This window comes from Lonchura striata, chromosome 28 (assembly GCF_046129695.1).
Source record: "Lonchura striata isolate bLonStr1 chromosome 28, bLonStr1.mat, whole genome shotgun sequence".
Taxonomy (NCBI): Eukaryota; Metazoa; Chordata; class Aves; order Passeriformes; family Estrildidae; genus Lonchura; species Lonchura striata.
In genome coordinates this window covers 6,573,065-6,583,982 of record NC_134630.1, presented here as the reverse complement: position 1 = coordinate 6,583,982, position 10,918 = coordinate 6,573,065, and the positions used below count along the sequence as shown (strand labels likewise).

Below are 10,918 nucleotides of genomic sequence, written 5' to 3'. Positions count from 1 at the left end.
TGAGCTGGCAGGGATTTGAAGCGGAGTAAAGGATGCTGCGACTGAAAATATTGAATGGGCATTTATTATCAAAGTCAGACTGTTTACATCTGTCAGGTCAACGAGATGCCACAACTACAAAAAAAGATTGTGCACATGGCAGTTCCAATGCAAAAAACCAGTAAAATGGGGCTCTCCCTCGGTTAAAAAAAGGACTTAAAATTACTCCAGAAAGCAACCGGGTTGGGCTGAACAGCTTTACATCCAGTCGGAGGAGGCGGCGAAGGGGCAGAGGCACAGCCCTGCAGCGGTGCAGTCCTGCAGCGGCGCAGTCCTGCAGTGGTGCAGCCCTGCAGTGGCACGGCCCTGCAGTGATGCAGCCCTGCAGCAGTGCAGTCCTGCAGCGGTGCGGCCCTGCAGCAGTGCAGCCCTGCAGCAGTGCAGCCCTGCAGCGGTGCGGCCCTGCAGCGGCGCAGCCCTGCAGTGATGCGGCCCTGCAGCGGTGCAGCCCTGCAGTGATGCAGCCCTGCAGCGGTGCAGCCCTGCAGCGGCGCCTAGGCGTTGCGGTCGATCCGCACGTCGATCTCGCGGCCGCGCAGCTGCAGCCCGTTCATCATGCGGCACGCGCGCTCCGCCACCTCGGGCGACTCGAACCGCACCACGCCGCAGCCCTTGGACTTGCCGTTCTCCATCTTGATGTCGGCGTAGAGCACGTGGCCTGCGGGCACAGCAGGGTGAGCCACGCCCCACCCAGGCCCCGTTCTCCATGCCCAGGCTGCTTTCCATCCAATCCTGATTCTCCATGCCCAGGCTGCTTCCCATCCCGGCTTTGGCACTCTCCATCCAACCCCAATTCTCCATCCCAAGGGCTGCTCTCCGTCCCAGCTTTGGCACTCCCCATTCTCCATCCCCAGGCTGCTTCCAATCCCGGCTTTGGAACTCTCCACTCAGGCCCCATTCTCCATCCCCAGGCTGCTTCCCATCCCAGCTTTGGCACTCTCCATCCAGTCCCTGTTCTCCATCCCAAGGACTGCTCCCCATCCCGGCTTTAGCACTCCCATCCAATCCCAACTCTCCACCCAAGGACTGCTCCTTACCCCAGCTCTGGCACTCCCCATTCTCCATCCCACGGACTGTTCCCCTTGGCCCTGGCACTCTCCATCCAATCCCAATTCTCCATCCCAAGGACTGCTCCCCACGCTGGTTTTTGCACTCCCCATTCTCCATCCCAAAGACTGTTCCCCTTGGCTCTGGCACTCTCCATCCAATCCCCACTCTCCATCCCTAAGTCTGCTCTCCTCCCTGGCTGTGCCACTCTCCATCCCATCCCAATTCTCCATCCCAAGGACTGCTCCCCACCCTGGCTGTGGCACTCAGAGCTCTGGGAGGAGCTGGCTCAGGGATTGTTTGACAGGAAGTGGATTTATCCCAGCGCAAGCTCCACCTCACACCCAAGGCTGGGCTTGGTTCCCATGGAATCATGGAATGGTCTGGGCTAGGAGGGACCTTAAAGAGCATCCAGTGCCACCCAGGGACCCCTCCCACTAAGTCCCATCCAGCCCAGCTGTGGACACTTCCAGTGACACTTGCAGTGAAAGCCACGGCTTCTCTGGGAAATCCATTCCAGTGCCTCCCCACCCTCCCAGCCAGGAATTCTTTCCCAATATCCCATCTGACTCTGCCCTCTGGGTTATTATCTGGCCATTATTCATATTCATTCCTCAGAGTGAGGAAAACAACTCACCACATTCATTGAATTTATCTTTCAGCATTTTCCATGTAAAATCAAAAGGCAGCTGTGGGATGAGAAGAATAAACCATTATTGAGGCTCTGCTGAACAACCTGCAGGCAGCTCTGCAAAACCCCAAAAAAACGCCCCAGGACAGCCACTGCCATAAAACCATGGATCACTCTCAGCCAGGAGTTCTTCTGGTGAGAAAATGGTTCCAACTCCCCCCAGAATTTGGCAGCATCCAGTATTAGACATTGTGATTGGAAACCAAGCATGGATGAGATCAACACATCAGTGACAATGAATGCCACAGGTGGGAAGGGAGGAGTGGGAAAGGGGAGGAGTGGGATAAGGGGGCAGCAGGAAAAGGAAAAAGGGGCACTCACATTTCTCACAAATATCTGACAGGCTTTCCGGGCCACGCCGGGTGCAGGGCCTCCGGCTCCTCCCAGGGACCCTGCAAAATTCCCTGCGAAGTTGCCCCGCTCCATGTCCATGGGCCGCTCAAAGTTGCTGCCCATGGCCAGCCCCATGCGCTCCATCCCTGCCCCCATGCCCTGCCCCATGGGCGGCCCCATCCTCTCCATGTTGGTGGCCCCGATGCGCTCCAGGCCCATCCTGTCCATGGGGGCGGCTCCCATCCTCTCTATCCCGATCCTGTCCATGGGCGGGCCCCCGATGCGCTCCAGCCCCGCGGGCATCCTCTCTATCACCTGCCCCATGCCGGTGCCCATGCCGGCGGGCACCATGCGCTCCAGGCCGATGCCCATCCTATCCATGCCCGCCCCCATGCGCTCCACGCCCGAGCCCATCCTGTCCATGGCGCCGCCCACGCGCTCGATGGCGGCGCCCATGCGCTCGATGCCGAAGCCGATGCCGGAGCCCATGCGCTCGATGCCCGGCCCCATGCGCTCGATGCCCGGCCCCATGCGCTCCAGGTTGGGGGCCAGGTGGTCGATGCCCAGCGGGGCCATGCGCTCCATGCCCGAGCCCATCCTCTCCACGTTGGAGCCCATGCGGTCCAGCACCAGCCCCATCCTGTCTATCTCCGAGCCCACCCGCTCCATCCCGTGCCCCATCCCGGCCGGGATCCGCTCGATCCCCGAGCCCATCCGATCGATGCCAGGGGCCATCCTCTCGATGCCAGGAATGCTGGCGTTGCCACCACCTGCAACACAGCACAGACAGCATCAGCAGCCGGGCAGGGACGCGCAGAGCTGGGCGGCTGCTCGCTCTGCTGAGTGAATTCCCAGCTGCCCCAGCCCGGAGCTTTGGGCTTGCAGGATGAGGCAAACTCAGCTGCTCAGATCAGACCACCCCTGCAGAGCTGCCCCAGCCCTAGGACCCCAAAATAAGGACATGGAGATGCTGGAGAGAGTCCAGAGGAGAACCCGGAGCTGCTCCCAGGGCTGGAGCTCTGGGAGAGCTGTGGGTGCTCACCTAGAAAAGAGAAGGCTCCAGAGAGAGCTCAAGAGCCTCTTCCAGGGCCTGTAGGGCTCCAGGAGAGCTGGGGATGGACTTGGGACAAGGGATGGAGGGACAGGACTCAGGGAATGGTTCCCTTGATTCTGGAATGTTGCGATTTGGTCATTAAACCAAATTAAATCTGGAAATTGATGGGGGAGCTCTGCCTGCTCAGAGATGTTTGGGTTCAATTTTGCTCCAGAAATTCTGCAGTTTCATTACTGACATTGTACAATATTTCCAGGGAACATGCTTGGAAGTTAAATGTGATACAGACAGCGGGAGAAGCAAGATTTTGTTTTCACTGACAAAAATTAACAACTTCCTGGCAGCATTTAAAAGCCAGACAGCAAATTCCTCGAGCAAATCTGAAATCTGCTTTTTTTATCTGTATCACACCCACCCCCCCATCATTTTTGTGAGCAGTTCAGGGATGAAAAGCAGGCAGGAAATGGATTTCATTTACTGCACTCACCTATTCCCCTCTCCAGGGTCTCTCCGAAACTCCGGGACATTCCCATCTCATTTCTTCCAAACTCCCTCTCAAATCCCCCTCCCATGGCCCGATCCATCTCTGCAAAGAGGAAGGGGAGAAGTTTGCAGGGGGTTTTATGACCCCTGAGAGAACATTTTACCACATGAATCGTTTTCAAGATTCACAGCACAGGAAGGTTTCTGTGATTTTCTCTTGATCATTTTGTCAAGGCTTCAGAAGCCCAAAGCCCCAAGGAAAAGCAGGATTTACCCCAAAAACATGGGAGGCTCTGGGGACTGGACGGAGCCAGAATCTTTCTGAATAAACCCCGCAAGGTACCATCAATAAATCATTGGGTTTGTGCAGCTCAGAAGCCAAAAGGGACTTGGGGACACAACTGGAAAAACCCCAAGTTATTCCCATAAAACCGAGAAAAGGCTCATGGAAAGAGGGATCTCTCCCAGGGAAGCCAGGAGGACACACAAAAATCCAGTGCCTACCACTCATCCTGCCCATGTTCATCCCAGCTGGGAAGCGGCCGATGTTCTCCATGCCACCGAAGGGACCTTCCATTCCTAAAAAAACAGATTTGCCAGGGATTCCTTAGGCATTCCAGCTCCACACTGGAGCTGCTGCCACACAACATTCCCACAGGCACGAGACAACTCCCTACAACCAGTTCCCAAAACGGGGTCAGGATTTGGGCACAGCATTCTAAAAACCATGGAATCACAGAGTGGTTTGGGTTGGGATATTCAGGATCCAGTTGCAACCCCCAGGGATGGCACTCCCAGGTCTCCTGAGCTAAGGAAGCACAGGTCACATTTTATGGGACGTACCCACCCTCCCCACACACCTGCAGCAGTCTGAATACCCAAAAAGGAGCAAATTCTTGCTAAACTGGTGATGATTCCCCAGCACACAAATTCCAGCTCAGTCTGAAGGACTTCCATAAAGGCCAAGCTATGAAAGATCAAGAACCACAGCTTACCTCCCATTTTATTCATTCCAAAGCCCATGCCTTCCATTCCCATTCCTCAAAATAAAAGAGAAAGCTTTATATAGCAGGTGTCATCCAAGAAATTCCAGCCAAAGGCTGCAGAACTCAAACCACACAACACATCCATGGCTTGGGCTGAAGAGCTTACATGGGATAAATCTGAGGAGATTTCAACATTCCTGCTCAGAAAATCAAGCAGCAAAGGGGAAAAACCCACTGGCATTTCGACATGGAAAGCTGAGTGTGTGCTACTTTTTAGGTGGCTCTTTGAAACTTGTGCTATTTCAACAGATCCTCACCAAAGATTTACAAGCCCACTAGAGGTGTTAAAAGTGAGAGATGCTTTGGAGTTTCATGGATCTTTGCAGTGTCTGCTGCTCATGCTCAAGAGTCAGAAAATGAGAGCTGTGTCTTGACCACAGTGAAAAAAAAATAAAAATGGAGCAGTTGGTTAAATTCAAGTTTCCATTATCAAGCTGAACAAAAAAAAACTCATTTGGCTTTAACATTCCTAAGAAACTACCAACTTTTTGGGGAGGCAAACAAAGCTATCTACCTTCTACACAGCTTAAAGCTCTCATGAAACAAAAGCATAGGAGTAATCTTCTTACCTCCAGGTCCCATGTTGCCCATTCCCATGCCTTTGTTTAAATGATTTGCATCAATAGGTTGACCTCCAGGTCCTAATCCCATGCCAATACCACCAAGACCATCTGAAGAAAATATTCAGATATCAAAAAAGCCTTCTTTCCATAGTTTGACAAAACAGCAAGTTTTATTTCTTAAGTAATTGACTTTCATTCTCCAAAAAAAGCTTGCTGTGTCCCCCCTGTGGGGTGCATACTGAAAGCAGGGAAGTGTGGAACAAATCAAGAGTAGATGTGTCTTGAATAGGCTAAAAACTATCTCCAATTCTTTGGTTTTATCTTTAAATTTCAATTTCTTACTGCTGAGAAAACTTGGTTTGGAGCTGACTCCTGAAAAATAACTGGCTAGAACACTGCTTCATTTGGGCAAAGTCCTCAGCTGAGGAGGGTGGAGTGGGCAATTTGGGAGAAGATCCCCTAAATGTGTGCACAGTTCTCACCTCCACCTCTGCCAGGGTTGGCCCCTTGCAGGGGAGAACTGGAGCACCTATGGATCAATGACAGCCACCGATGGAATTGCGAGCACACAGCCAGCCTCTCTCTGAGCAAACACAACACGGCATTCCCAGGCATGGAGCTGAATATTTTTAAGGATTCCCCAGCCCAAAGAAAGAAGAAAAAGCCCTTTTATTTCCTGAAGCAGGAAGAAAGTTCTCTGCTTGGCACAAACACCAGCTCATGGCATCCTCTGCCTGCAGGATTCCCTCGTTTCCAGCTCAGCACTGAACACAGGAGTGTTGAATCTTGTTTTAAAACAGCACAAGGTCCCCCTTCCCCGCCCCAGTAAAGGCCAAAATCCAGGCTTCCAGAGGGATTTAGGGAGTTTTACACCAAGGTAATGGAATTGGAACCCAATGACTTTGTCCTGAAGAGAGGAACATCCTTACAGTGACACTGCTGCTGAGGAAGGTCTTGACAGGCACTGAAAGCTGAACTAGGGAGGGACTAATTAATGATCATTAATAATGATGGGCAATTTAGCAGCACGCAACAGGTCTGGTTCCCAGGAAGAAAACAGCATCTGTCTGAATTCAGAGAATCCCGGAATCCCAGACTGGTTTGGCTTGGAAGGGACCTTAAAGCTCATCCACTCCCAGCCCCTGCCCTTCCACAGCCCAGGCTGCTCAGGACAATTCAAATTCCATCAACTGCCCCAATTTAGCTGCATTTGAACAAATTCAGCCTCCAGCTCTTCCAGTCCCAACTCTTCTCTTCAGTATTCCAGTATCTCATCCCAGCATGGCCGAGGTTAGGAGGGGCCTTTGAAGGGCCTGAGCTCAGCCCAGGCTGCTGAGCCCAGATCACATCCACAGCTTTGGGGTATTCCCAGGGATGGAGACTCCACAGGAGCTCTGAGCAGCCCAGTCACCCTCCCAGGAATGTTTCCTTACATCCACGTGGAGTCTGTGGATTTCCACTGCTGGTTTAGACTTGATCTTTTAGTTCATTCAAATTCCAAGTTGGAAGGAGCAGCTTGGGGGAGCCAATTATTCTGAATTTTCATCTCCTGGGTGTTTTGTTGGTGCTTTCTGCATCCTGCACCTCCAAGAAGAGCCTGGTTCCCTCTTCTTTCCATATTTAATACATTGATAAGATCTCCTTTGGAAATTTGAAGGCCTGGAAGGCTCCCAGGTCCTGAATCCAGCCTTTCCAATTTAAGGGAAACCATTCCACTCCCAGAGAAGGAGGTGCTGACTGATTCACTGTATTTCCATTAAATCCCACTATTAATGGAAGGCACTGGGATCTTGGAATTGCAATGGAGAGCTCTGGAAGCCTTGAGAAGGTGAATGTTTTAAGACAAGCTTCTGGCCATGAGCTGAAAGAAGTATCCAAAAAATCACTGAGCAGCTCTTCTTCACTATTCCCCCTTCTGAAATTATTCAGGAATTTGGATCCCAGTTTTCCAGTCTGAACCAGAGTTTTACTGGGGCTGGGACTGGTTCTCAGGTGCTGAACAGCCAAATAAAAAGCAGAAGATGTTGAATCATGCAGGGGACACTTACGAGGGAGTTGTTGGGGTCGCTCTGGAGGAAAGAAATCTCCTTTGGGGAAGGCTCGTTCATCCTAAAAGGAATTCAACACGTTAAAGCTGGTAAGGAAAGCAGGAAATTATTTCCTGATTCTTAAAACTTTGAATTCAAATACAGATATTTCAAGTTAAAGCAGTCTTGACTGTAGTTTTGATTTGTCTTTTAGCAAGATAATCTGAATTAACCTTCCCTGATTGCATCAATTCAGCAGGCAACAGGCAAATCACACATTTCCCCCTCTGAGTTTTGATCCATCCTTGAAACCACAAATTCTCCCCAAATCAGCAGTGCATTCCCAGGTCAGTGGGAATGGGGAATGGGAGTGTCCTCACCATTTTGACGTGCATGGGTCTGTCAAAGAGCAGCTGCCCATTGAACATCGCTGGGGGTCGTTAAGGATCATTCTTCAAGCACTGAGTGCTCTCACAGGGAGCACAAAAACCCCTCAGAAAATCCATCTCCTCAGTTATTACTCACAGATTATCCCAAATCCTTCTGCCTTCTCCAAAACTAAAATGCCTTGAAATCTAAAAATACTGAACATTAAAAAAAAGGCTTTTTAAAATAAAAAAAAAAAGATAAAAAACATATTTCTGGGTAAGATTAAGTTCAGAAAGAGATACAAACCATAACTCTAAGTCAGCCCAAGTGTTTAAATGCTTCCTCAGTCATTTTATCCATTGAAGACAGGACAAAACAGAGAAAAGCTCCACAGCAACACCATATTCTGAAGTGTGCCATGACAGTGAATCTTCTGCCCAACTCTGCTCCCACAAGGTTTTGTGGATGCAGTGCAGAAGGGAATTAACAAATAGAAACTTTGGGAAAGGAAGAGGGTTTATTTTCCTCCTTTCCATACCATAACCAGGAGTTGAGAGAGTAATACCTGGAATTTTATTGCTGTTGGGTTTCTAGGTGGCAAATCATTGCTTGGCCAGTGGAAGGAAACAGGAACAGGAAAATACCAATTCCGTGTGCCTTGGCACAGGGACTTTTTCCTTTTCAGAGAATTGCATTTTAATATTAATTGCAACCTAGAGACAGAAACTCATCTCGGATTGAAGTACATTTATCCACGTAGGAAAGAGAATTTCCTTTGCTAAGGATCCTGAGCAAACTGCAACAATTCCTTCAAGATGGAATTTTGCCTCTGTTTTGCTTTTCCTTCCATTTTCCATCTGCTACAACTTGACCTCCCCTGCCCTGGATACAATATCCTCCTTTGGAATACAGTTCCCACTCTGCCCTGCTGCGTTTCCTGGGCTCTCTGCCCCATTATTCCCAGTTTGCTGCCAAGGATACAGATGGCCTGCACGGCCTCGATGGCCTGCTCGAAGGTGACAGTGCCGATGCCCCGGCTCTTGCCGTCCTTGTCCTCCAGAATGTCGGCCCGGACCACCACCCCAGCCATGCTGAACACCTCCTTCAGCTTCTTCCAGCCCACCTTGTAGTCCAGCTGGAAAACAGGGCATTGTTGGAAATGCATGAGATTTTCATGAGAAAACAGCTTTAGTTGGCTCCTGTCCTCCTCTGGTATTGGCATTAAAGTTGTCAGAGAGCCGAGATAAAATTCAACCAAAATACGAAGTTTTGTTCAAAAATCCCCATTAACAGGCACTGTGGTACAACTTAACTGAGAACCTCCTTTGCACAGAGAATCAACAGGACACAGAGGAGCTTTTCCCGAATTCCCAAGGCTTTTCCTTCCTGAGATTTGCCCCAGCTGAGAGGTTCCCACTGCTGGATTTGCAGCAGGGGGTGCCCAGCACTCACGTTGGCCACGAAGACGGTGCTGCCGAGGCGGCCGGCCTGCAGGGCGTGGATGATCTCGTTGGGGATATTGGGGTTGTTCAGGATGCTGGGGGGGATGTTGATCATGCCAGGGCCGCCAGGGCCGGGCCCGATGCCCATCCCTCCTGCTGCCATCACCTTCTGCATGGCCCTCCTGGCGTGCTCCCCGTCGGGGTCCTGGGGGACACACACACACCCTCAGATCAGATCCCACATCCACCCACATCCACCACATGCTCCCCGTCGGGGTCCTGGGGGACACACACACACCCTCAGATCAGATCCCACATCCACCACGGGCAGTGCCAGGGCTCCCACAGGCACAGACAGGAGTTTCCCTTTATCCCAGGGCATCTGCTCCCTAAGCACTCCCAGCCAACTGCTTCCCTTTCATTGTCAGTCAATTTATGTTATTTTAGCCAACACCCAGCACACTATCATTTAAATGATACCTTTATTATTGATACCCTTTAATAATAAGTTATTCCTCTCCAGGCATTTCCCTGGTTACCAAGTTGTTTATCCATCATTAATACCAACAACAAACCTCTGTTACACTGTTCCAAACCCTAATAAACCCCCAGTGCCACTGGAGAGGTCTTGGAATGAACTCCCAGGACTGTCTGTCAACAGCAAGGCCACTAAAATGGAAATACATCTTTGATGGATTCCAGGAAAGAGCTGATTCTATGGAATTGTTGGCGGAATCCATTCATTCTGATGCAGAATTCAAAGGGAAGTTTGTAAAGAACAAACAGAGGTTTCTGTGTCAAATCATTAACAAAGGAACTGCAATTAAAGCCAAACTCCTGCTTTGTCCTCACATCAAGTTTAGTCTTGATAATCACAAGTCCAGCAGTGGTTAAAACTATCAGAAAAAGGTTGACTGGGTTTTTTTATCCTATTTAAGTCCTGCTTTCTGCCCATTATCCTCTGAGTCAGCCCTAAACCTTAAACAGGAACTCCTGCTTCCCCCTCTATCCCTGCCAGAACAGATCCCCTCCTTACTTCTTTTACTTTCAGGGGTCTCCCACCAAGACTGTGCTTGTTCAGAACTTCAGCAGCCTTTTTCATGCTCTCCTCCATCTTGAACTCAACCACCCTGTGGGGACACAAACACAGCTCAGGACGTTTTGTTTGAAGAAGTCTCCTCAGATTCCTGATGAAATCAGATTGAACTTGAAAAATTCAGAGTGAACTTACGCGCATCCCTGGTGAGATGATTTCCCAGGGCAGTCACATGGAGGAGGGAAGAGGGGAAAAAAGAAAGTCAGTGATAGCTCAAATCACACACAGATATTTTATTATTAAAGCCAAATCACATCAGTTAAGCCCTAGCAGCAAAAATAAATGTAACCTTACACAGGCAAGCCTCCAATAGTGGAATTCCATAATTTCTTATGCCTTAACAGGATTAACCTGGGGTCTCTGAGGTTGTAACAAACACTAAATCCCGACTCTCCAAGAAATACCACACGCTTCCTGTGACCTGCTCTTCCCTGGCATACAGCAAAACCCTCCACACTCTCACCCTAAATCCATATCCTTCAGGACACTTAGGAGTGCTCCTATTGTCTTCCCTGATCCTGGACTCAAGGCCCATGAAGGCACTGAACATTTACATTTAGGAATTTATCTCGCTCTGCTGGCCCAGGACGTGGAGTTTGCAGCACCTGCTGTTGCACCCTGGCCCTTCCAAACTCAGCCAACCACTCGAGTGACTTTTCCAAAGCACAGGAATATTCCAGAGCCCTGTCCTGCCTGCTGGGCTCCAGGGTCACACGGCCAACGCCAAC

The 10,918-nt window shown here is 50.3% G+C and overlaps 1 protein-coding gene across 3 annotated transcripts; it reads right to left on the bottom strand.

Moving 5' to 3' along the window:
- Positions 1-48: 48 nt before the first annotated feature.
- Positions 49-10,587, bottom strand: LOC110479128 (heterogeneous nuclear ribonucleoprotein M). Of its 3 annotated transcripts, none has more exons than XM_021546175.2 (13): positions 10,326-10,587; positions 10,131-10,224; positions 9,105-9,299; positions 8,634-8,787; positions 7,664-7,713; positions 7,305-7,365; positions 5,263-5,361; positions 4,643-4,687; positions 4,152-4,226; positions 3,652-3,750; positions 2,099-2,880; positions 1,724-1,775; positions 49-697 (listed from the first exon to the last, which is right to left on the bottom strand). In XM_021546175.2, exons 2-13 carry the CDS (start codon positions 10,206-10,208, stop codon positions 534-536), a joined length of 1,854 nt encoding a protein of 617 aa, XP_021401850.2. In that variant the 5' UTR covers positions 10,209-10,224; positions 10,326-10,587; the 3' UTR covers positions 49-533. The 3 variants fall into 3 exon arrangements, with proteins under 3 accessions (XP_021401850.2, XP_021401852.1, XP_077644956.1); XM_021546177.3 differs by having other exon boundaries at positions 5,263-5,364; positions 10,326-10,578; XM_077788830.1 differs by lacking the exon at positions 5,263-5,361 and having other exon boundaries at positions 10,326-10,583.
- Between the last annotated feature and the right edge of the window lie 331 nt (positions 10,588-10,918).

Excerpts from the sequence above, each read along its gene's own strand:
- LOC110479128 (XM_021546177.3), bottom strand. The coding sequence starts at position 10,208 with ATGGAGGAGAGCATGAAAAAGGCTGCTGAAGTTCTGAACAAGCACAGT. Across the intron at positions 7,366-7,663 it reads GACCCATGCACGTCAAAATG|GATGAACGAGCCTTCCCCAA; the intron begins GTGAGGACACTC and ends AATTCCTTTTAG. Across the intron at positions 5,365-7,304 it reads GCGACCCCAACAACTCCCTC|ATGGTCTTGGTGGTATTGGC; the intron begins GTAAGTGTCCCC and ends TATTTTCTTCAG.